Source organism: Amblyraja radiata, chromosome 35, assembly GCF_010909765.2.
Source record: "Amblyraja radiata isolate CabotCenter1 chromosome 35, sAmbRad1.1.pri, whole genome shotgun sequence".
In the NCBI taxonomy this organism is placed as follows: Eukaryota; Metazoa; Chordata; class Chondrichthyes; order Rajiformes; family Rajidae; genus Amblyraja; species Amblyraja radiata.
The window spans coordinates 6,230,053-6,251,078 of record NC_045990.1 but is presented as its reverse complement, the minus strand read 5'-3'; the positions used below and the strand labels follow the sequence as shown (position 1 = coordinate 6,251,078).

At 46.4% G+C, this 21,026-nt stretch overlaps 1 protein-coding gene across 1 annotated transcript in view; it reads left to right on the top strand.

Annotated features, from left to right (window-relative positions):
* LOC116991848 (complement C3-like) overlaps positions 1-21,026 on the top strand; it is a 109,629-nt gene that overhangs the window by 45,198 nt on the left and 43,405 nt on the right. Inside the window, exons 16-20 of the mRNA XM_033050825.1 lie at positions 1,048-1,162; positions 3,703-3,788; positions 8,081-8,220; positions 12,286-12,498; positions 13,764-13,766. Of these exons, the coding sequence (XP_032906716.1) occupies positions 1,048-1,162; positions 3,703-3,788; positions 8,081-8,220; positions 12,286-12,498; positions 13,764-13,766 (557 nt within the window). The remainder of the gene's footprint in view (positions 1-1,047; positions 1,163-3,702; positions 3,789-8,080; positions 8,221-12,285; positions 12,499-13,763; positions 13,767-21,026) is intronic.

Below are 21,026 nucleotides of genomic sequence, written 5' to 3'. Positions count from 1 at the left end.
CCTCCCTTTCTAACCTCACTACCACCCTCTCTACCCTCCTCCCTCTCTACCCCTACCTCTCCCTCCCTTACGCTCTCTCTCTATCCTCCCTCCCCCCACTCTACGCCTCTCCATCTCCCTCTACCCCACTCCCTCTCTCTTTACCAGCTCCCTCTCTGCTCCTCTCCCTCTCTGCCCCCTCCCTGTACCTTCCCTCTCTACTCCCCTCCTCTCCCTCTCTACCCCTCCCCCTCCCCCTCCCTGTATATCCCCCTCCCTCTCCCTCTCTATCCCCCTCCCTCTTCCTCTCTACCCTCCTCCCTCTCTAGGGATTGAAGAAGGAGGGTGAAGAGAAGGAGGATGGAGTGCTGTGGGATGATGAGAAATGAGCCGTGTCTGCGCAGTTGGGGGCTATGCGTGAGTGGTGGAATATTGCGTTGCAGGAATGGGTTGCGTTGGGGGCTATGCGTGAGTGGTGGAATATTGCGTTGGGGGAGCAGACCCATACTATTGTCTAGTATAACAACACAATACTCTTGAGTCTTGATTGCACAACCATGCCATCGTTGTCTACCTGCTGTTCCCCTCCAGGCCAGTGTTACAGGATTCTAGTACCATTTGGATAGCATTGTTGCTGATCTTATATTGTGACGTTTGCAGGGACTTGGGATGATGTTGTCGGTATCATATGTATATGTTCCCATCCACACTACTGATAAAACATAAGTGTTGCCTATAGACCTGGGAAATGCTAAATTATCTTCAGAAGCTCAAGTATAACTTAGTAGGCAACTGTGTATTTTAGTGCATTGTGTTCCTACGCTGAGCAGAAAATGTAAATTAATAGTTTTGCATGTTCAATTCTTTATCTCATAAGTTCATGTTCACAAGTGACAGGAACAGAATTAGGTCATTCGGCCCCTCAAGTCCACTCTGCCATTCAATCATGGCAGATCTCTCTCCTCCTCCCAATCCCATTCTTCTGTCTTCTCCCCATAACCCCCGACACCCGTACTAATCTCCAAGTTTAAATAATATTTAAATCCATAATTTACTCTTTACCCTTAGGGGCTGATAATGATGATGAGTACTATGATTATGAAGACCTAACATCAAGGACACAATTCCCAGAAAGCTGGCTATGGATGACTAATACTCTTCCATCAACCCAGGATGAAAATGGGTATTTATTCTGAAATCTTCCAATGAACATGTAATGTCTAAACCGCATACTTCAATAACGTTCTTTTGGTACAAATTTCATTCAAAGGTTGCATGCAAGTAACGTTTTTCTTTCTCAGCTTTTGACTAGAATTCCATTCAAATAATTACATTTGCAATTTTTGACACCCGGGAGTTGTTTTGCCCTTTGCAAGGTCCAACGATGTTACATTAAGTCAGGAAATCACCATGGGACCTTTGTAAAATTATGTGTAGGAAGGAACTGCAAATGCTGGTTTAAGCTGAAAAAACCCACAGAATGCTGAAGTAACTCAGCGGGACAGGCAGCATCTCTGGAGAGAAGGAATGGGTGACGTTTCGGGTTAAGACCCTTCTTCAGGCTGAAAGTCACGGGAGAGATATCGACGATGATGTAGAGAGATATAGAGCAATGAATGAAAGATATGGAAAAACGTAACATTGATAAAGAAAACAGGCCATTGTTAGCTGTTTGCTAGGTGAGAACAAGAAACTGGTGCGACTTGGGTGGGGGAGGGATGGAGAGAGAGGGAATGTAGATTTTAGAGAAATCAATATTCATACCACTGGGCTGTTAGCTGCTCAAGCGAAATATGACATGGTGTTCCTCTAATTTGTGTTTAGCCTCACTCTGACAATGGAGGAGGCCTAGGACAGAAGGGCCTAAACGTATTCTGAAAAGGAGATTCATTGAAAAATTAACTCCCATGCCAATTGTCCAATAATTTTCTTTGCCATGTCTGTGGGCTGTTTGGTAAAACGGGTTTCTAGGGCCAATAATTGAGCTGCTTTTCAACAAAAGATTCTTTTCATATCAAAAAATCATTGGTGGCTTGGTGGTGCAGCAGTAGAGTTGCTGCCTTACAGTGCCAGTTCAATCCTGACTACGGGTACTTGTATGTACTGAGTTTGTATGTTCTGCCTGTGACCTGTGTGGATTTTCTATGGGAGCTCCGGTTTCCTCCCACACTCCAAAGCTTTGTAGGATTGGCTTGGTATAATTATACAAAGTCCCTAATGTGTGTAGGATCATGTTAGTGTACGGTGATTGCTGGTAGGCATGGACTCTGTGGGCCGAATGGCCTGCGTCTACACTATATCTCTAAACTAAACTAAACTAAACTATACTGCATAGCATACCCAATTTTTAAATGTCACTGACCGTCATACAGTGTGTTATGATTAAACTATAGATGGTTCCTGGTAATGAAGATTGTTCATGTCTTGATTACTCATTAATGCATCTGATAATTAAATATGGAAAAGTTACAGCTAGTGACCTGCAGAAATTGGAGATTATTTGGTATCCTACTGTTGTAATCATTAAGTTATCATGTAATATTTTCACAAGTATTTGTGGTTAACAGCAAAGAGCAATGGATTGACTCGTGTGCGGACGTGGCGCATACGGACGAGAGGCCGAAGCAAAGGAGTCGAAGCCAAAGAACCGAATGGAAACGAAGACGAAACGCCTACTAACCGAAAGGGTGGGATGCCTAAAAGCCAATGAACCGAAAAGCTGCATAGCCTAAAAGCAAACTTACCGAATGGCCGCTCTGTCGAAACGCCACCTACCCGAAAGGCAGCGTCGCCTACAAGCCAAAGGACCGACTGCCGCTCAACAGAAACGTCCAACAACGGACATGACGTTGCCGTGGGGCGGGACTTGTCAGAGATTGGTCCAGACTCCCGCGTCCATCACATCACCGTGATGGCTTCAACATTGTCCCAAACTTCCGCTCCACCTGACCCGCAGCCCGCGGAGGGTGGCAGTGGGAGAGTGGGGGCTGTCCCGAGGGATGCGCACCTTCGGCCGCTTTCAACTTGGTGCTTGGTTTCAGATTGCCCAGTCACCTATGGCTTGTGTAGGAAAATGAACCCCACGCCCCCATCTCTCCGGCCGCGGGGACAGACGTTTTATTTATTACCGTCTCGGTGTTTGCGGAACGCACCCAAGCTCCCACGCACAAAACAGGCAGCATCTCTGGAGAGAAGGAATGGGTGACGTTTCGTGCCGAGACCCTTCTTCAGAGTGCGTCTGAAAGGTCTTGACCCGAAACGCTACCCATTCCTTCTCTCCAGAGATGCTGCCCGGTGAGGCTGATGTCACACAGTGGCAGAGCAGGTGAGACTGCTGTCACACAGTGACCCAGCCGGCGAGACCGCTGTCACACAGTGACCCAGCCGGTGAGACCGCTGTCACACAGTGACCCAGCTGGTAGGTGGCGTTTCGACAGCGGCCATTCGGTAAGTTTGCTTTTAGGCGACGCAGCTTTTCGGTCTGTTGGATTTTTACGCGTTCAGCCCTTTCGGTTGGTTGGCATTTAGGCGTCCCATCCTTTCGGTTAGTAGGCGTATCGTCTTTGGACTCTTTTGGTTTGTTGGCGTTTCGGCCTTATTTCCATTTGGTTCTTTGGCTTCGACTTCTTTGCTTCGGCTTCTTGTCTGTCGGTGCCACGTCTGGGTACCGGATTGACTGTATATGTCAAAATTAGTTTAATACATATTTTTCTTCTTAAACAGCCATACAACAATGGAGCTACATGTTTCCCTTAAAGATCGTATCACCACTTGGGAAATACAAGCTGTTAGTTTGTCTCCAACAAAAGGCAAGATTTTTATGGATTATACAAATGTTAAAATCAATAACTACATTTTAAAGGAGCACCAACAGGTAAGAGTCACAGAGTCAGTGTCCTGGAGGCCCTTTGGCCCTATTGCCCATACCGGCCAACATGTCCCAGCTCTGCTAGTCCCACCTGCCTGCGTTTGGCCCATATCCATCCAAATTTGTCCGATCCATGTACCAGTCTAACTGTTTCTTAAATGTTGAATAGTCCCAGCCTCAACTACCTCCTCTGGAAGCTTGTTCCATACACCCACCACCGTTTGTGTGAAAAAGTTACCTCTCAGATCCTATCCAGGAGGAGCGGAAAAGGATGCAGAAAGTTGTAAACACTGCCCAGTCCATCATCGGGTCTGACCTCCCCACCATCGAAGGGATCTATCGCAGTCGCTACCTCAAAAAGCCAGCCAACATCATCAAGGACCCACACCATCCTGGCCACACACTCATCTCTCCACTACTATCAGGCAGAATGTACAGGAGCCTGAAATTTGGTACATCCAGGTTCAGGAACAGCTCTTCCCCACAGCCATCAGCCTATTAAACTCGCCAATAAACAGACTCTGAACTGTAACAGCCTATCGCACTTTATCTGTTTATTTATGTGTATATTGAACTGAACTGTTCTGTATTTATGCTTACAATATTCTGTTGTGCTGCAGCAAGCAAGAATTTCATTGTCCTATCTGGGACACATGACAATTAACTCTCTTGACTGGACTTGACTCTAAGTGTTTCTTACATGTTGGGATTGTCCCAGCCTCAACAACCTCCTCTGGCAGCTCGTTCCATACACCCACCAACCTTTGTGTGAAAAAGTTACCCCTCAGATTCCTATTTAATCATTTTCCCTTCACCTTAAACCTACGTCCTCCGGTCCTCGATTCCCCAACTCTGGACAAGACCTGATCTATTCCTCTCATGATTTTATACACCTCTATAAGATCACCGCTCATTCTCCTGCACTCCAAGGAATAGAGACCCAGCCTACTCAACCTCTCCCTAGAGCTCAGACCTGGTGACATCCTCATAAATCTTCTCTGTACCCTTTCCAGCTTGACAACATCTTTCTTATAACATGGTGCCCAGAACTGAATATAGTTTGAGTAAGACTTAACTTAAGTAAGTCTTTGTAAATAAGACTTTAACTGTGAGTATTTTCTTTCTTTTCATACCTGGAAATAATGAACGTGGAGATGGAACAAAAATAAAATCAAACCCAGGAGAAATTTGTCTCCGGCAATTTAATTTAACGAGAGCGTGGTGGTAGTTGACAATCTACTGTGCCAGTAGAGAGAGCAGACTAGAAGCGGAGAAGATCTATAAAACACAAGCTCAAATTATACAAAAATACACCATCCCAGAAGCTGAAAATCTGAAATGGAAACTTAAAATGCTGGACGCAAGCATTATGAATAAAAGAGAAAATTATGCTTTGGGATGCCATGGGGAGGAATAGTTGAGGAGGAATTTAGTTTAGTTTAGTTTACAGCGAAACAGCGCCAAAACAGGCCCTTCGGCCCACCGAGTCCGTGCCTATCTAACAAACTAGGGACAATTTACAAATTATACCAAGCCAGTTACCTTACAAACACTGTATGTTTGATGTGTGGGAGGAAACCGGAGATCCCGGAAAAACACCACACAGACAAAGGGAGAACATACAGACCTCGCACACCCATCGTCAGGATCGAACCAGGTCTCTGGCGCAGTAAGGCAGTAACGCTACTGCTGGGCCACCCAGCCGCCCAAACAACAAGTATATCAATAGATATACTCAGGAAAATTGGGTAACTGGGGATAGGGCAGGACCCCTCAGAAACGAAAGTGTTCATCTATGTCTGGAGCTGCAGGAGATGGGCAAGGTGTCTATTAAATATTTATCCTCTGTTTTACGGTGGGAAAAAGCAAAAGACCAGGCGACATGGAAAATGTAATGGAGTTCTTTAGTGGAGACTCTGTATTAAAATAAAACTCGTGCTGGATATCCTAAGATGTACGAAGATATGTAAATCTCATGGTACTGATCAGACATGTCCAAGGACACTGGGAACCTAGAGAATACACAATACACAATACAATTTATTTGTCATTTGAAATATTAATAATAATAATAATAATATATTTTATTGTCATTGCACATAAGCACAACGAGATTTGGTATGCAGCTTCCATCCGATGTCATAACTTAAATAACTAATAACATTCAGATTTAGATATCCCGAGAACATGGTTTGTAAAAAGAACAGAAGGGTTTCGGCCCGAAACGTTGCCTTTTTCCTTCGCTCCATAGATGCTGCTGCACCCGCTGAGTTTCTACAGCTTTTTTGTGTACCTTCGATTTTCCAGCATCTGCAGTTCCTTCTTAAACACATTACAACAGTAAATAGTCAAAACAGTTCAAACAGACTAAAGTGCAGATGTGTCTGTGCGACGTGACCATCCGAGGGAGACAGTCCATGGGGGTGGGGGGCACTCAGCAGGGCCGGTTCAGAGCCGCTATAGCTCTGGGAATGAAGCAGGAGTCCTGGCTGAGATATATTAATCGTTGTTAGACACAGTTTAATTTAGGTTACTATTGTCACATGTATTATCACAGGTACAATTAAAAGCTTTTTGTTGCATGCTATCAAGTCTGGGAAATTACAACCAAGCCGTCCACAGTGTATAGATGCAGAATCAAGGGTATACTGGTGAGTGCAAGATTGATTAAATATAGTTTGAAGGTCTGGTGAGATGCTGGATGAGAGTTGTTAATGTTGTTCCTCTACATATGAAGGGTTGCAAAGGTAAAAAATGAGAACTATAGACCAGTATGCATGACATCTGAGGTCAGAAAGTTACCGGAGAGGACTCTCAAGAATATATTCATGCATTTGGAAACGCTGGAGTTGATTAGGAATAGTCACCATCCCAAATTTGAAAAAGAAACTGTAAAATAATGTGAATGATGATTTGCTTAATATGACAACACCACAATTTTTACGCTTACTACAATAAATTAGGTGTGATTTGCAGTAGATTGGTCAAATTAAAAGCTTACCTATTTATGGAAATATGACAGTCACTATTCAAAACTGTTATCAGGCAACTGAGCCATTCTATCAACAATTAGAGAGCGATCCTGACCTACCATCTACCTCAAGCTGCCTTTAATTGGACTTTACTGGACTTTATCTTGCACTAAACATTATTCATTTTATCGCATTTATACCAGTGGCTGTACACTGTGGATGGGTCATGTATTGTCTGCTCACTAGTTAGCACGCAACAAAATCTTTTTACTGTATCTTGGTACACGTGACTAACTAAACTAACTAAAACACCAGGATAAATTATGAAGCAAATGAAATTTACCCTCTTTTTCAGCTTTGGAAGTAAATTGGTTTCTCCGTGAAATATAACATCAGTGGATAAGTCTTTTACGAAAATATTTGGGCTATCTCTTTTGACGTTCAGCTATGTTTAATTTACTTTAGTTTAGAGATACAGCGCGGAAACAGGCCCTTCGGCCCACCGAGTCCGCACCAACCAGCGATCCCTGTACATCAGCACTACCCTACACTCTGTCCTGGGTCTCCTCCATTGCCAGAGTGAGCAACAGCGGAAATTGGAGGAACAGCACCTCATATTCCGTCTGGGGACCTTGCGTCCGGATGGCATTAACATTGAATTCTCCCAATTTTGCTAGCCTTTGCTGTCTCCTCCCCTTCCTTAACCCTCTAGCTGTCTCCTCCCACCCTCCCATCCGCCCGCCCTCGGGCTCCTCCTCCTCCTCCCCTTTTCCTTCCTTCTCCCCCCCCCATCCCCCATCAGTCTGAAGAAGGGTTTCGGCCCGAAACGTCGCCTATTTCCTTCGCTCCATAGATGCTGCTGCACCCGCTGAGTTTCCCCAGCAATTTTGTGTACACATTAGGGACAATTTGTTTCCATTTACACCAAACCAATTAACCTACAAACCTGAAGGTACACAAAATTGCTGGGGAAACTCAGCGGGTGCAGCAGCATCTATGGAGCGAAGGAAATAGGCGACGTTTCGGGCCGAAACCCTTCTTCAGACCAACCTACAAACCTGTATGTCTTTGGAGTGTGGGAAGAAACCGAAGATCTTGGAGAAAAGTCATGGGAGAACGCACAAACTCCATACATACAAGCAGCTGTAGTTAGGATCGAACCGATGTCTTTGGCGCTGTAAGGCAGTAGCTCTACTGCTGCGCCACCATACCGCCTGTGCCGCCATACCACAAATCATACCAAGCTTTGTTCTTCATGCAGGACTGTGTGTTGCTGAACCATATGAAGTCATTGTAATGAAAGACTTTTTCATCGACCTTCAACTTCCATACTCGACTGTCTTAAACGAACAAGTGGAAATTAGAGCGGTCGTCAACAATAATTTCGAAAATGGAATGAAGGTAAGTTTGGCAATGTAATTTGGCTTCGTTACGTAATAAGTAAAAGACTTGAATATCCAAACATTTTTAAGCTCAGGGTAATTGATGAAACTCCTGCAACGAATTAGGGGCATCACAGTTTGGTCAGGCCTGATGTGTTTTTTGCCATGTGTGTACTGGAGTTGTACAATTGGATGTTCCAGAACTTAATTGAATTTACATTAGTAATAATTGGCCAAGTTCAATCACAGAAGTGTAACTGGAAAATTGGTAATTTAGTCTGCGGATGGTGAATGTGTGGAATTCATTGCCTCAGAAAGCTGTGGAGGCCAAGTCAATGGATATTTTTAAGGCAGAGACAGATATATTCTTGATTAGTACGGGTGTCAGGAGTTATGGGAAGAGGGCAGGAGAATAGTGATAAGAGCAGAATCAGGCCATTCGGTCCATCAAGTCTATTCCGCCACTCAATCATGGCTGATCTACCTATCCCCCAAGCCCCAATCTCCTGCCTTCTCCCCATAACCATTGACACCCGTACTAATCAAGAATCCATCTATATCTGCCTAATTATCCATTGACTTGGCCTCCACATCCTTCTGTGGCAAAGAATCCCACTGATTTACCACCCTCTGACTAAAGAAACTCCTCCTCATCTCCTTCCTAAAGGGACATCCTTTATTATTGAGGCTATGACCTCTAGTCCTAGACTCTCCCACTATTGGAAACTATTGGAGACCAAAACTGTACACAATACTCCAGATGTGGTCTTACCAGAGCCCTGTACAACTGCAGAAGAACCTCTTTACTCCTATACTGAAATCCTCTTGTTATGAAGGCCAATATTCCATTAGCTTTCTTCACTGCCTGCTGTACCTGCACGCTAACTTTCAGTGACTAGTGTACAAGGACGCCCAGGTCTCGCTGTACCTCCCCCTTACCTAACCTAACCCCATTGAGATAATAATCTGCCCCCTTGTTTTTGCCGCCAAAGTGGATCACCTCACACAAATCTATATTATACTGCATCTGCCACGCATCTGCCCACTCACTCAACCTGTCCAGGTCACCCTGCAACCTCCTAACATCCTCTTCACAGTTCACACTGCCTCCCAACTTTGTGTCACACGCAAACTTTCTAGAGTTGCTCCTAATTCCCTCTTCCAAATCATTAATATATATGGTAAACAGTTGCGGCCCCAACACCGAGCCTTGCGGCACTCCACTCGCCACTGCCTGCCATTCTGAAAAGGACCCGATCACTCCTACTCTTTGCTTCCTGTCTGCCAACCAATTTTCTATCCATGTCAACACCCTACCCCCAATACCATGTGCTCTAATTTTAGTCACCAGTCTCCCATGCGGGACCTTATCAAAGGCTTTCTGAAAGTCTAGATACACTACATCCACTGGCTCCCCTTCATCCATTTTACTTGTCACATCCTCAAAAAATTCCAGAAGATTAGTCAAGCATGATTTCCCTTTCATAAATCCATGCTGACTTGGAGTAATCCTTTTACTGCTATCCAAATGCCCCATTATTACCTCTTTAATAATTGACTCCAGCGTCTTTCCCACCACCAAAGTCAGGCTAACTGGTCTGTAATTCCCCGTTTTTTCTCTCGCTCCTTTCTTGAAACGTGGGATAACATTAGCTAACCTCCAATCCACAGGAACTGATCCTGAATCTATTGAACATTGGAAAATGATCACCAATGCGTCCAATATTTCTAAAACCACCTCCCTGAGGACCCTGGGATGCAGACCATCAGGCCCAGGGGATTTATCATCCTTCAGTCCCATTAGTCTACCCAATACTATTTCTTGCCTAATGAAAATTTATTTCAGTTCCTCTACCCCCTTAGATCCTCTGTCCCCCAGTACTTCCGGGAGATTGTTTTGTGTCTTCTTTAGTGAAGACAGATCCGAAGTACCTGTTCAACTCTTCTGCCATTTCCTTGTTCCCCATAATAATTTCACCCATGTCTGCCTTCAAGGGACACATTTGACTTTGCTATTCTTTTTCCCTTAACATATCTAAAGAAGCTTTTACTGTCCTTTATATTCCAGGCCAGCTTCCCTTCGTACTTCATATTTTCAACCCGTATTGCCCGTTTTGTTTCCTTCTGTTGTCCTATGAAAGTTTTCCAATCCTCTGTTTTCCGGCTACTCTTTGCTGTGTTATACATCTTTTTTTTTAGTTTTATTCTATCCCTAACTTCTCTTGTCAGCCACAGTTGCCTCCTACTCCCCTTAGAATCTTTCTTCCTTTTTGGAATGAAATGATCCTGTGTTTTCGGATTATCCCCAGAAATTCCTGCCATTGCTGTTCCACCGTCATTCCTGCTAGGATCCCTTTCCAGTCTACCTTGGCCAGCTCCCCTCTCATGCCTTCATAGTCCCCTTTGTTCAACTGCATCACTGACACTTCTGATTTAACCTTCTCCTTCTCAAATTGCAGATTAAAACTAATCATATTATGATCACTATCTCCAAGCAGTTCCTTTACCTCTAGTTCTCTTATCAAATCTGGTTCCTTGGACTACACTAAATCCAGAATTGCCTTTTCTCTGGTCGGCTCCATTACAAGCTGCTCTAAGAATCCATCTCGGAGGCATTCTATAAACTCTCTTTCTTGGGGTCCTGAACCAACCTGATTTTCCCAGTCTACCTGCATATTGAAATCCCCCATCACCACAGTGGCATTACCTTTGTTACATGCCAGTTTTAACTCCTGCTGCAACTTACACCCTACATCCGGGCTACTATTTGGGGGTCTGTAGATAACACCAATTAGTGTCTTCTTGCCTTTACAATTCCTCAACTCAATCCACAGTGACTCTACCTCGTCAGTCCCTATGTCTTCCTTCGCAAGGGACTGAATTAAATCCCTCACCAGCAGAGCTACCCCCCCCCCACCCCCCCTCCTCTGCCCACCTCCTGTCCTTTCTATAGATGTATAATCCTGAATATTAAGTTCCCAGGCCCGATCCTCCTGCAGCCAAGTCTCAGTAATCCCCACAATACAATATCTACCAACCTCTAACTGAGCCTCAAGCTCATCTACTTTACTTCTTATACTTTGCGCATTCATATACAATACTTTTAATTCCTTACGCATCTAACCTTTCACATCGATCCCTATTACACTTGGCCATACTCTCCTATCCCTTTCTGAGCTTTCTTTCCAGTTAATTCTGGGGTCATTAACTATCCCTTTACTCTCTTTCCCTTTAACTCCGTCCTCGACTATCCCATTTGACACCCCCACCCACCCTTATTAAGCTTAAAACCACCCGTGTAGCAGTGGCAAACCTGCCTGCCAGAATGCTTGTCCCCCACCTGTTAAGGTGCAATCCGTCCCTTTTGTACAGTTCCCCCTTACTCCAAAACAAATCCCAGTGGTTTAAGAATCTAAATCCCTGCCCCCTGCTCCAGTTCCTCAGCCACACATTCAGGTCCTGTATCTCCCTGTTCCTGCTCTCACCAGCACGAGGAACTGGAAGCAAACCGGAGATAACCACCCTGGAGGCCCTGCTTTTCAGCATTTTTCTGAGCTCTCTAAAGTCACGCTTCTTTCCGACATAATTTGTGCCGACATGCACTACCACTTCCGGCTGTTCACCTTTGCCCTTGAGGATTTTCTGTACTCTGTCCGTGACATCCTGGATCCTGGCACCAGGGAGGCAGCACACTCTGTCCATGACATCCTGGATCCTGACTACAGGTGCTGTCTCTACGGAATTTGTACATTCTCCCTACGGCGGCATTGGTTTTCCCCGGGTGCTCCTGTTTCCTCCCACACTCCAAAGACGTCCAGGTTTGTCGGTTAATTGGCTTTGGTAAAAATTGTAAATTGTCCCTAGTGTGTAGGGTAATGCTAGTGTACAAGGTGATCGCTGGTCGGCACGGACTCGGTGGGCCCAAGTAGCCTGTTTCCATACTGTATCTTATCATCTAAACAATAACAGTGCAAAATGACAAAACCAATGCCCCAAAGTCTATGTATTTCAGAGCTTATTTGGAATTTGTTTCCTCGTAGAGGAATTTTCTTCTATCGCAATTTAATTACGCTTTAACTTCCAGGTTCGTGTGCAATTTCCTTACAATGAGAACTTGTGCAGCCATGCAAAACTAACAGAACGATACACTACAACAGTCAACATTCCTGGGAAATCAACTGCTGTGGTGCCTTATGTTATAATCCCATTGACAATTGGGGAAATAATGATTGAAGTCAAGGCATCAGTTCACGGTTTATTTGTGGGTGATGCAGTGAGAAAGCCCCTCCGAGTGCTGGTAAGTTCAATATAATTAAGTTATCACGATACAGGACTACAAACGATTGCTGCAAATTAATTTCAACTAAAGTCATCATTCAGAAATAGAACTAAACCTGCTGAAGTAGAAGTTAGGCACAAAATGCTGGAGTAACTCAGCAGGTCAGGCAGCATCTTTGGAGAAAAGGATTGGGTGACTTTTCAGGTCGAGACCCTTCTTCAGACTGAGATTCAGGGGAGAGGGAATCTAGAGGCATGAAAAGGTACAGTATGGATCAGAGCCGGCACCGACCGCCAAGGAGCCATCAAGTTGAAGCAGAACTTTTATTATTCAGAATTCAGATTTTGATCGTATTGATGGTATTCCTGGATACATATTTTCAGGAAATTGGACAGAGGGATAATCCAGCAGTTTGCCATAGTTAGCATGACGTCGCAGCGGTAGAGTTGCTGCCTTACAGTGACAGACATCCGGGTTCCACCCTGACTACGGGTGCTTGTACTGTATGTACGGAGTCTGTACGTTCTCCCCGTGACCTGCGTGGGTTTTCCCCAGGAGCTCTGGTTTCCAAAGACACACAGGATTGCAGGTTAATTGCCTTGGTAAAATAGAAAATTGTCCCTAATATGTGTAGGTTAGTGTTAGTGTGCAGGGATCGCAGGTTGGTACAGTCTCAGTGGGCCGAAGTGCCTGTTTCCACGCCACATGTCTTATGTCAAACATAAGGGTTAGCACTACATGCTACGAACCCCAGCTGTGGAGACACTGGTATCGTTGTCTCGTTGTAGGACATTAATCATTCTTTTAATCTGGATTTTTAACTCATGTATTGTGTTTTTTTTTAAAAAATATATATAATTTATGATGCTTTTATAAGTGACTAGACCAAGTGCAGACCCGTTGGGTCTGCTCCTCCAACGCAGCCGTTCCCTACCCGTAGCCCCCACGGGAGACGTGGTCCTCCAACTCAAGCCGTTCAGGACTCAGCAGTGCGGCTGTTTTTAAATGGCGTCTTTGAGGCGAGATGCGGGCGCCAGCAGCCGTTATGGTCGCTGGCCAGCAGGAGGCGACAAAATGAGTGAGTGGGGGGGGAGAAGGATTTTATTAAAAAAGTGTACATAAACACGACAAAATTTAATCAGGAGTGAATACTTGGAATGAAAAGTGAAATCTCTACCGAAATGGAAACAATCTGGGCGTTTGTGAGTCTGGTGTTGGCGTAGCAACGAATCAAAGGCTGGCATCCACAGGCTGGCAACCACATCAGGCAGAAACACAGCCAGCCAGTAGCCACAGAGTTTTAATATTATATAGAAGATGATAGATAGATAGATAGATAGATAGACAGACAGACAGACAGACAGACAGACAGACAGACAGACAGACAGACAGACAGACAGACAGACAGACAGACAGATAGATAGATAGATAGATAGATAGATAGACTAAGATTTTATATGTACGTTATATTTTTTAATATGCAATGCATTTTTATGTAATGTTTCCCCTTGTCTGGACCTCGAGTCCGTAATAAAGTTTATTATATTATTATTGAACTAAACTAAACTAAACTAAAGTTCCTGGTTAACTCACTGACTGTGCCAATATATATTTGCAACCAATGATGATGAAGGAGTGTGTAAAGGAGTGATAGCTGACACATGTAACCTTTACTGAGAGTTTAATATAGCACATGGCACACACGTCCCAGCACTGACTGCATCCAGCCTTCAGGCGTACTGGGACCTAGTGGGAGGAACAAAGGGAGGATACTACAGTTATACTAATATGATGGGGCGTGGTTAGTGGTGATGAGGTAACTACATTATAGGTTGCATGCATAACCCATCTACATCCTTCCCCTTACAATTTAAACAAGTTACAACAATGGCAGGTTTGTTATACAGAACCTGCAAAGCTAAGCATACTCTCCGTAGCGAGCCGGAGGTTTTACAATCCGACCCGAGCGAGTGCGCACAGCACCCTCACCCTCCCCACCCGAAAGAATAGGAGGAGGGACCGGAACAGAAACAGGAGGGGGAGAGAAGGTGGGTGGAGAGCCCAGCTTGGAGGGGGAACGGAGAGGCACAGGTGAGCCAGGTGAAACAGAAGGGGTAGAATGAGCAGAAGTGGGAGAAAGAGAAGACCTTGCAGGGGACAACAGAGCCTGGGGAGCAAAACCGGGAGGAGCAGGGGGGGGTACCCGAGCAAAAGGACCGACCGTGGCATGCAGGGAGCAGAGGGTACGTTAGTGGAGGAAGGCTCGACACGCGATGGAGGGGTATACGGAATCGCAGGAGGTGGTTTGGGCTCGTTAACCGCCAACAGGTGCTGGCGGCTGCGTCGGTATACAGTCCCTTCAAAATCCACGAGGTAGGACCGTGGCGCGCTGTCAAACCCGACGACGGTGGCAAGTCGGGAGTAGCCGGTGGACGTCTGCAAACGGACGACCTGTCCAGGCATCAGTGGCGAAAGAGGGCGGCAGGATTTGTCATGCGAGCGGCGCTGGATCTCGTGCTTCTGGGCAATACGTTGCTGAACATCAGCAGGCTGCAGGACTTTGGGCATCAGGGACTGCTGGGCAATAGGCATCGGAGGGCGGACAACACGGGACATGAGTCGCTGGGCAGGGGATCCCATGGTACTGTCTCTGGAAATGTTCCGAAGGTTCAGGAGACCCTGATAGAAATCTCCGTTCGAGATGCGGGTTTGTTCAAGCAGGTGCTTAGCGCTGCGGACCGCCCGTTCAGCTAGACCATTGCTCTGCGGGTACTCCGGGCTGCTGGTGAAATGATTAAAGTTCCACTTTGCAGCAAACGCTCGAAATTCGGCGCTGGTGAACTGGCGGCCGTTGTCTGTCTGCAGCCGGACAGGGGAACCAAACGTGGCAAAGTGACGGCGAAGTTTGCTGATCACCATCTCGGAGGTGATGGCAGGGAGGAGGTCCACCTCGAACCAATTCGAGTAAGAGTCTACTAGCACAAGGTATTGCTTCCCACGCCAGTCGAAAATATCGGCAGCCAGAGAAGACCAGGGCATGTCGGGCAGGCTGCTGCAAAAGCGGCTGTCTTTGCTGATGCGGGGCAAGAGAGTTACAGTCCGGACAGGAATCCACCCTGGCCTGGATGTACTTAGCCATGGCCGGCCAGTAGTACTGTTCCTGGGCATGCGAGATAGTGGCATCTGCCCCGGGATGCCCCATGTGGGCGGCGTCAAAATACAAGCCATGCAGCGAGGCAGGGACGACCACTTTATGTCCTTTGATAATAATGCCGTCCTGGAGGACTAACTCATCGCGGACCAAAAAATAGGGGTGGACGCTGGCAGGCAACGAATTCCGTTTGGTGGGCCACCCGCGCTTGATGACAGCAGCAAGCTGCTGCAGGTCGGGGTCGTTTGCGGTATGTGCAACCAAGCACTGTAGTTGCTGAGAAGGGACGAAGTTAACGTTCAGTACCTGTAAGTCCGACTGCTCGAATGGGGTGCTGGTCGCAGGAGGCCCGGGGGGCCCGGGACAGTGCATCAGCCACATGCATCTCGGTGCCCCTCTTATATATGATTTTAAAGTCAAAGCGCTGTAGCTGCAGCATCATCCGCTGTAGCCTGGCAGGGGCGCAGTGTATAGGCTTGTTCAGTATCGTTACCAGTGGCTGGTGATCCGTCTCAACGGTGAACCTGGTGCCAAATAGGAAGTCCTTAAACTTCGAACACGCGAAAACCACCGCCAGCAGCTCCTTCTCTATCTGTGCATAGCGCTGCTCTGTGTCCGTCATGGTCCTGGAGGCATAAGAGATGGGCAGCAGCGAGTCACCAGCGTGGGGTTGCAGGCAGGCAGCACCCAGTCCAAATCGAGAGGCGTCGCAAGTGACCACGATCGGACGCAGTAGATCAAAGAACTTCAGGGTAGGTGTGCTGACCAGCCTCGTCTTTAGCAGATCAAACGCCTGCTGGTGGTGTGGAAACCATGCCCAGGCAATGTCCTTTTTTGTGAGTTGTCTCAGGGGTGCGCTCAACTCGCTGAGGTCGGGGATAAACTTCCCCAGGTAGTTCACCATACCCAGGAAACGCTGTAGACTGACAACGTCTGTCGGGGCGGGCAGCTCTGAGATGGCGCTGGTCTTTTGCGGGTCCGGCTTCAACCCTTGGGCCGTGAAAATGTGGCCAACATATGTGACCTCAGGCACCCGGAACTTGCACTTTGACCGATTAAGCTTCAAATTTATCTGCCGAGCACGGTCCAAAATCCGTCGGAGGTTGCGTTCATGTTCGGCCACATCCCTCCCATAGACCAGAATGTCGTCCACAATGATCGCGCAGGGCAGACCTGCAAACAATTGTTCCATTGAGCGCTGGAATACCTCGCTGGCGGAGTTGATGCCGAACGGCATCCGCAAAAACTTAAACCTGCTGAAGGGCGTGCTGAACGTGGTCAGGTCCGTGGAGCGTTTGTCCAGGGGTATCTGCCAAAACGAACTTCTGGCATCGAGGACGGAGAACACTGTGGCTTGACCCACCTGGGCGGCAACATCTTCGACAGTCCTCATAGGGTAGTGGGGCCGTTTAATCGCCAGATTCAAGTCCTTAGGGTTGATGCATACCCGTATTTCATTTTTTCCTTTCTTCATTGTGGCGACCATGGTGGAGACCCATTCGGTTGGATCGCTGACAGCCTCCAGCACTCCCATGTTGACCATGTCTTTCAGCATGCTCTCCACCTTGCCCTTCATGGCGAACGACCATGGGGTGGACGGATCACAGGCACCACGGATGGGTCAGTCACGATCTGGTACACCAACGGCAGCTTCCCCAACTTGTCGTCAAACAGGTCTGGGTACTCGGATAGTGGATCCATCACAGCTTGCACCTCGTGGACCGTACGGTCAAAAGACACCAGACCAAGATCCTGGCAGGCCTGGTTGCTCAGCAACGTCACACAGAATAAAGAAAGACAGGTCCTGGGAAGATTTCTGCAGCACGCAGTGGAAGGTCGCCCTCCCCACAGGTGTTAGTTCCTCTCCCCCATAGGCACGCAAAACAGAGCGATCTGCAGTCAGCAGCTCATTATTCCTTATCCTGTGGAACAGCGTTGTTGACATTACGTTCACTTTCGCCCCCGTGTCCAGCTTAGCAGAGAAGGACTTATTGTTTACAGTTATGTTCACAGAAGGATCGGGGAGGCGAGATCGGCTGTGTAGGAGAGTGTAAACACTTACATCTCCCGTGGAATAGCTGTTCTCAGAGCTGGGGGCAGTGTCAACAGAGGACTGAGAATCCATCTCGCTATCAACTTGCAGAAGGTTGTTTAGGAGTTGTCTGGGAGCTGAGGGCACTTTCCCACGGGACCGGCAGGCAGCTGCAAAATGGTTCATTCTCCCGCAGAAATTGCAGGTCTTCCCAAGGGCTGGGCACTGTGATTCTGTGGAGTGCACGTAATTGCAGTTTGGACACTTTTGAGATCGCGGGACCCGGGATGTACGAACGGGCCGCGGTGGAGGGCGAAAGTTGTCCCTCATACGTCGTTGTCCAGCAACACCAGTTAGATTTATTGCTCGGCTGTCAGACCCCCTCTGCCCATGCGGAGGGGTGACCACTTCGGCAATGCGGCACGCATGCATTGCCTGAGTCAGGGTTAGGTCAGGCCGTTGCAGCAGGTCGGCACGTAGCTTCTGATCAATCATGCCAGTGACGAGAATGTCCCTGGTGAGCTGGTCGCGCATGGTTTCAAATCGGCACCGCTGGGCAAGGTGCTGCAGGTCAGCGATGAAGCACTCAACAGGTTCATCCGGCTGTTGCTTGCGTGAGAAGAACCTGGCCCGCTCCAGTATACGGTTGGAGGGCAGGTCGCATATCTCCGCGAACTTGCGCAAAAGACATACCGGGTCGTCGGCCGATTCAGCTGGCTCGACCGGCTGGTCGTTGTCATCCAGGACCGCTGGTTCGTAGACAAAGGCTTGAGCTCTCTTCATTGCGTCGGGACCGGCCAGGTTGAGCAGGAGTGATGCTTTGACCGCGGCTGGGTCGTTCCGGTGCGCAATATTGACGTAGTGAGTGTAGTCCATCACAAAAGTCGACCATCGCTCCGCAATGTCAGCGTCGAAGACAAGGGGAGATGGCTTTCGGCATGAGGATGCCATGTCAAGGGAAACCCAACACTGGGCACTGACGGGGACAAAATAAATAAAAACCGATAAACGGGAAATGCGAGTTTAAACTTCTGACACCATGTAAAGGTGTGATAGCTGACACACTGTAACCTTTACTGAGAGTTTAATATAGCACATGGCACACACGTCCCAGCACTGACTGCATCCAGCCTTCAGGCGTACTGGGACCTAGTGGGAGGAACAAAGGGAGGATACTACAGTTATACTAATATGATGGGGCGTGGTTAGTGGTGATGAGGTAACTACATTATAGGTTGCATGCATAACCCATCTACAGAGTGGTAATAGATTTCTAAGTCAGGATGATGTGGAACCTGCAGGAAATGGTGGCTCCCCTGTGCCTGCTGTCCTTGCGCTTGGTAGTAGAGGTGATGGGTTTTGAAGGGCATGTTGGAAGTATGTTATTAGAAAAGCAAGTCGTCAGAAGGGTGATTTTTGCATTCTTCCCATTGATATAATTGGAGGAATATTGGACTGATGGTGTCCTGTAGTGCAGAAGAATTATTCTGTTCTGTTAACTTAAATAGACATGCTAAACTTGGATGAAAAACAAACCTGAGTATAATCAGTGTGTTCTTTCTTTCTGTAGCCAGGGAGATTAAAAGTTGAAAGTCCAGTGCTTACTTACATTTTGGATCCAAAAGGTAGGATTCTCTAATGTTATCTAGTGTATCTTCACAATACATAGTTGTCAGCAACAGCACGATTTAAATTGTGTCCATAATATGCTTTGCCAGAGTGTTTTCAAATCGTTTGCAACACTCAGAGACAAAAAGTGATTGTCGGGCAAATGCCCACGAATTTCATCAAAAAGACAGGAACCGAATCGGCAGCAAATGTCCAGTTGCAACATTGGAGAGAAAAGAAATAGGGGTCAATGCTTCGAATCTATAAACTTTTGTGAAAATGAGGAGTAGATGGTATGGTACTTTATTTGTCCCATGTACCGAGGTACAGTGACATTTGTTGTGATCTACAGTTCAACACCATTCAGCACTTAGATACATATTAGATAAGCATCTCGGATACAGAGGTAGAACAAAGCTGAGTTTAAGGTGCAGAGGGAAGGGGAATGGTTTGGGAGGATGAAAGGAAAGATCTGTAAAGGGAGGAATATGGAAGAGATTAGATGACAAAGGGGATGATAATTCAACTTTACAACATTTTTTACAGTAGAAAAATGCTGTACTGTTCTATGTTCTATGTTCTATGCATTAATCATGGCTGATCTGTCTAGGCCTCAACTCTCATGTGCCAGTTCCCACACAACTTGATTTACCAATCTTCCAATGATCTTGCCTCCATGCCATCTCTGGTGTAGAGTTCTGCAAATTCAGGGAAGCAAAGATATTTGATTCACAGTTTTTTTTAATTAATTTGCAGAATATGAGCATCATTGGCAAAGACAGTTGTTATTTCATAGAAACATAGAAACATAGAAAATAGGTGCAGGAGTAGGCCATTCGGCCCTTCGAGCCTGCACCGCCATTCAATATGATCATGGCTGATCTTCCAACTCAGTATCCTGTACCTGCCTTCTCTCCATACCCCCTGATACCTTTAGCCACAAGGGCCACATCTAACTCCCTCTTAAATATAGGGAGGTTTCACGGCAGTCGGGTCACGACCCATGACCCGTACTGTTGCTAGGCTACTCCAAATGGATTACACGCGATGAACTGCAGGTAGGCACTTACCATTGTTTCCAGCGTAGCGGGCCCGTTAAAACCCGCTGAAATTGTCAATTTTTGCGCTGTAAATAATTATGGAAATCGGGATAAGCGTGTGAGACATGTAGCCTACTTCAGAATTCCAAAAGTGAGGAGAAATGACGGTAGATAGAAGCGAGAGCTGAAGGGACAACAACAGCCAGAGTGCTTGGCGAACATTGGCCGTTTGCTCACTGCATTTCATCAACAGTAAGGCATTATTTGTGTTTTTTCTTGATTCCTTTGGCATCTAAAAGTTTCAGAAGTGATAAATCTGGCTGTAATTTTTTTTAAATCGCCCATGGTTCTCGTGGGTTTTTACATACAAAATGAAAACGCATCTGAAGAAAAATTTACAGCCAGATTTATCACCTGAGAATTTTTAGATACCAAAGGAATCAAGAAAAAACACAAATAATGCCTTACTTGATGAAATGCAGTGAGCAAACGCGATAATTCCCAATATTTTCAATGTTTACCAAGCACTTTAGCTGCTGTAGTCCCTTCAGTTCTCGCTTCTCTATACCTTCATTTCGCTTCACGTTTGGAATTCTGAAGTTGGGTACATGTCTCTCACACTTACCTCGACTCCCACAATTTTTTTCAGCGCAAAAATTCAACATTTGGCCGTTTTTAAACAGGTAGGAAAGTACGCGTTTCTAGCATTAATAAC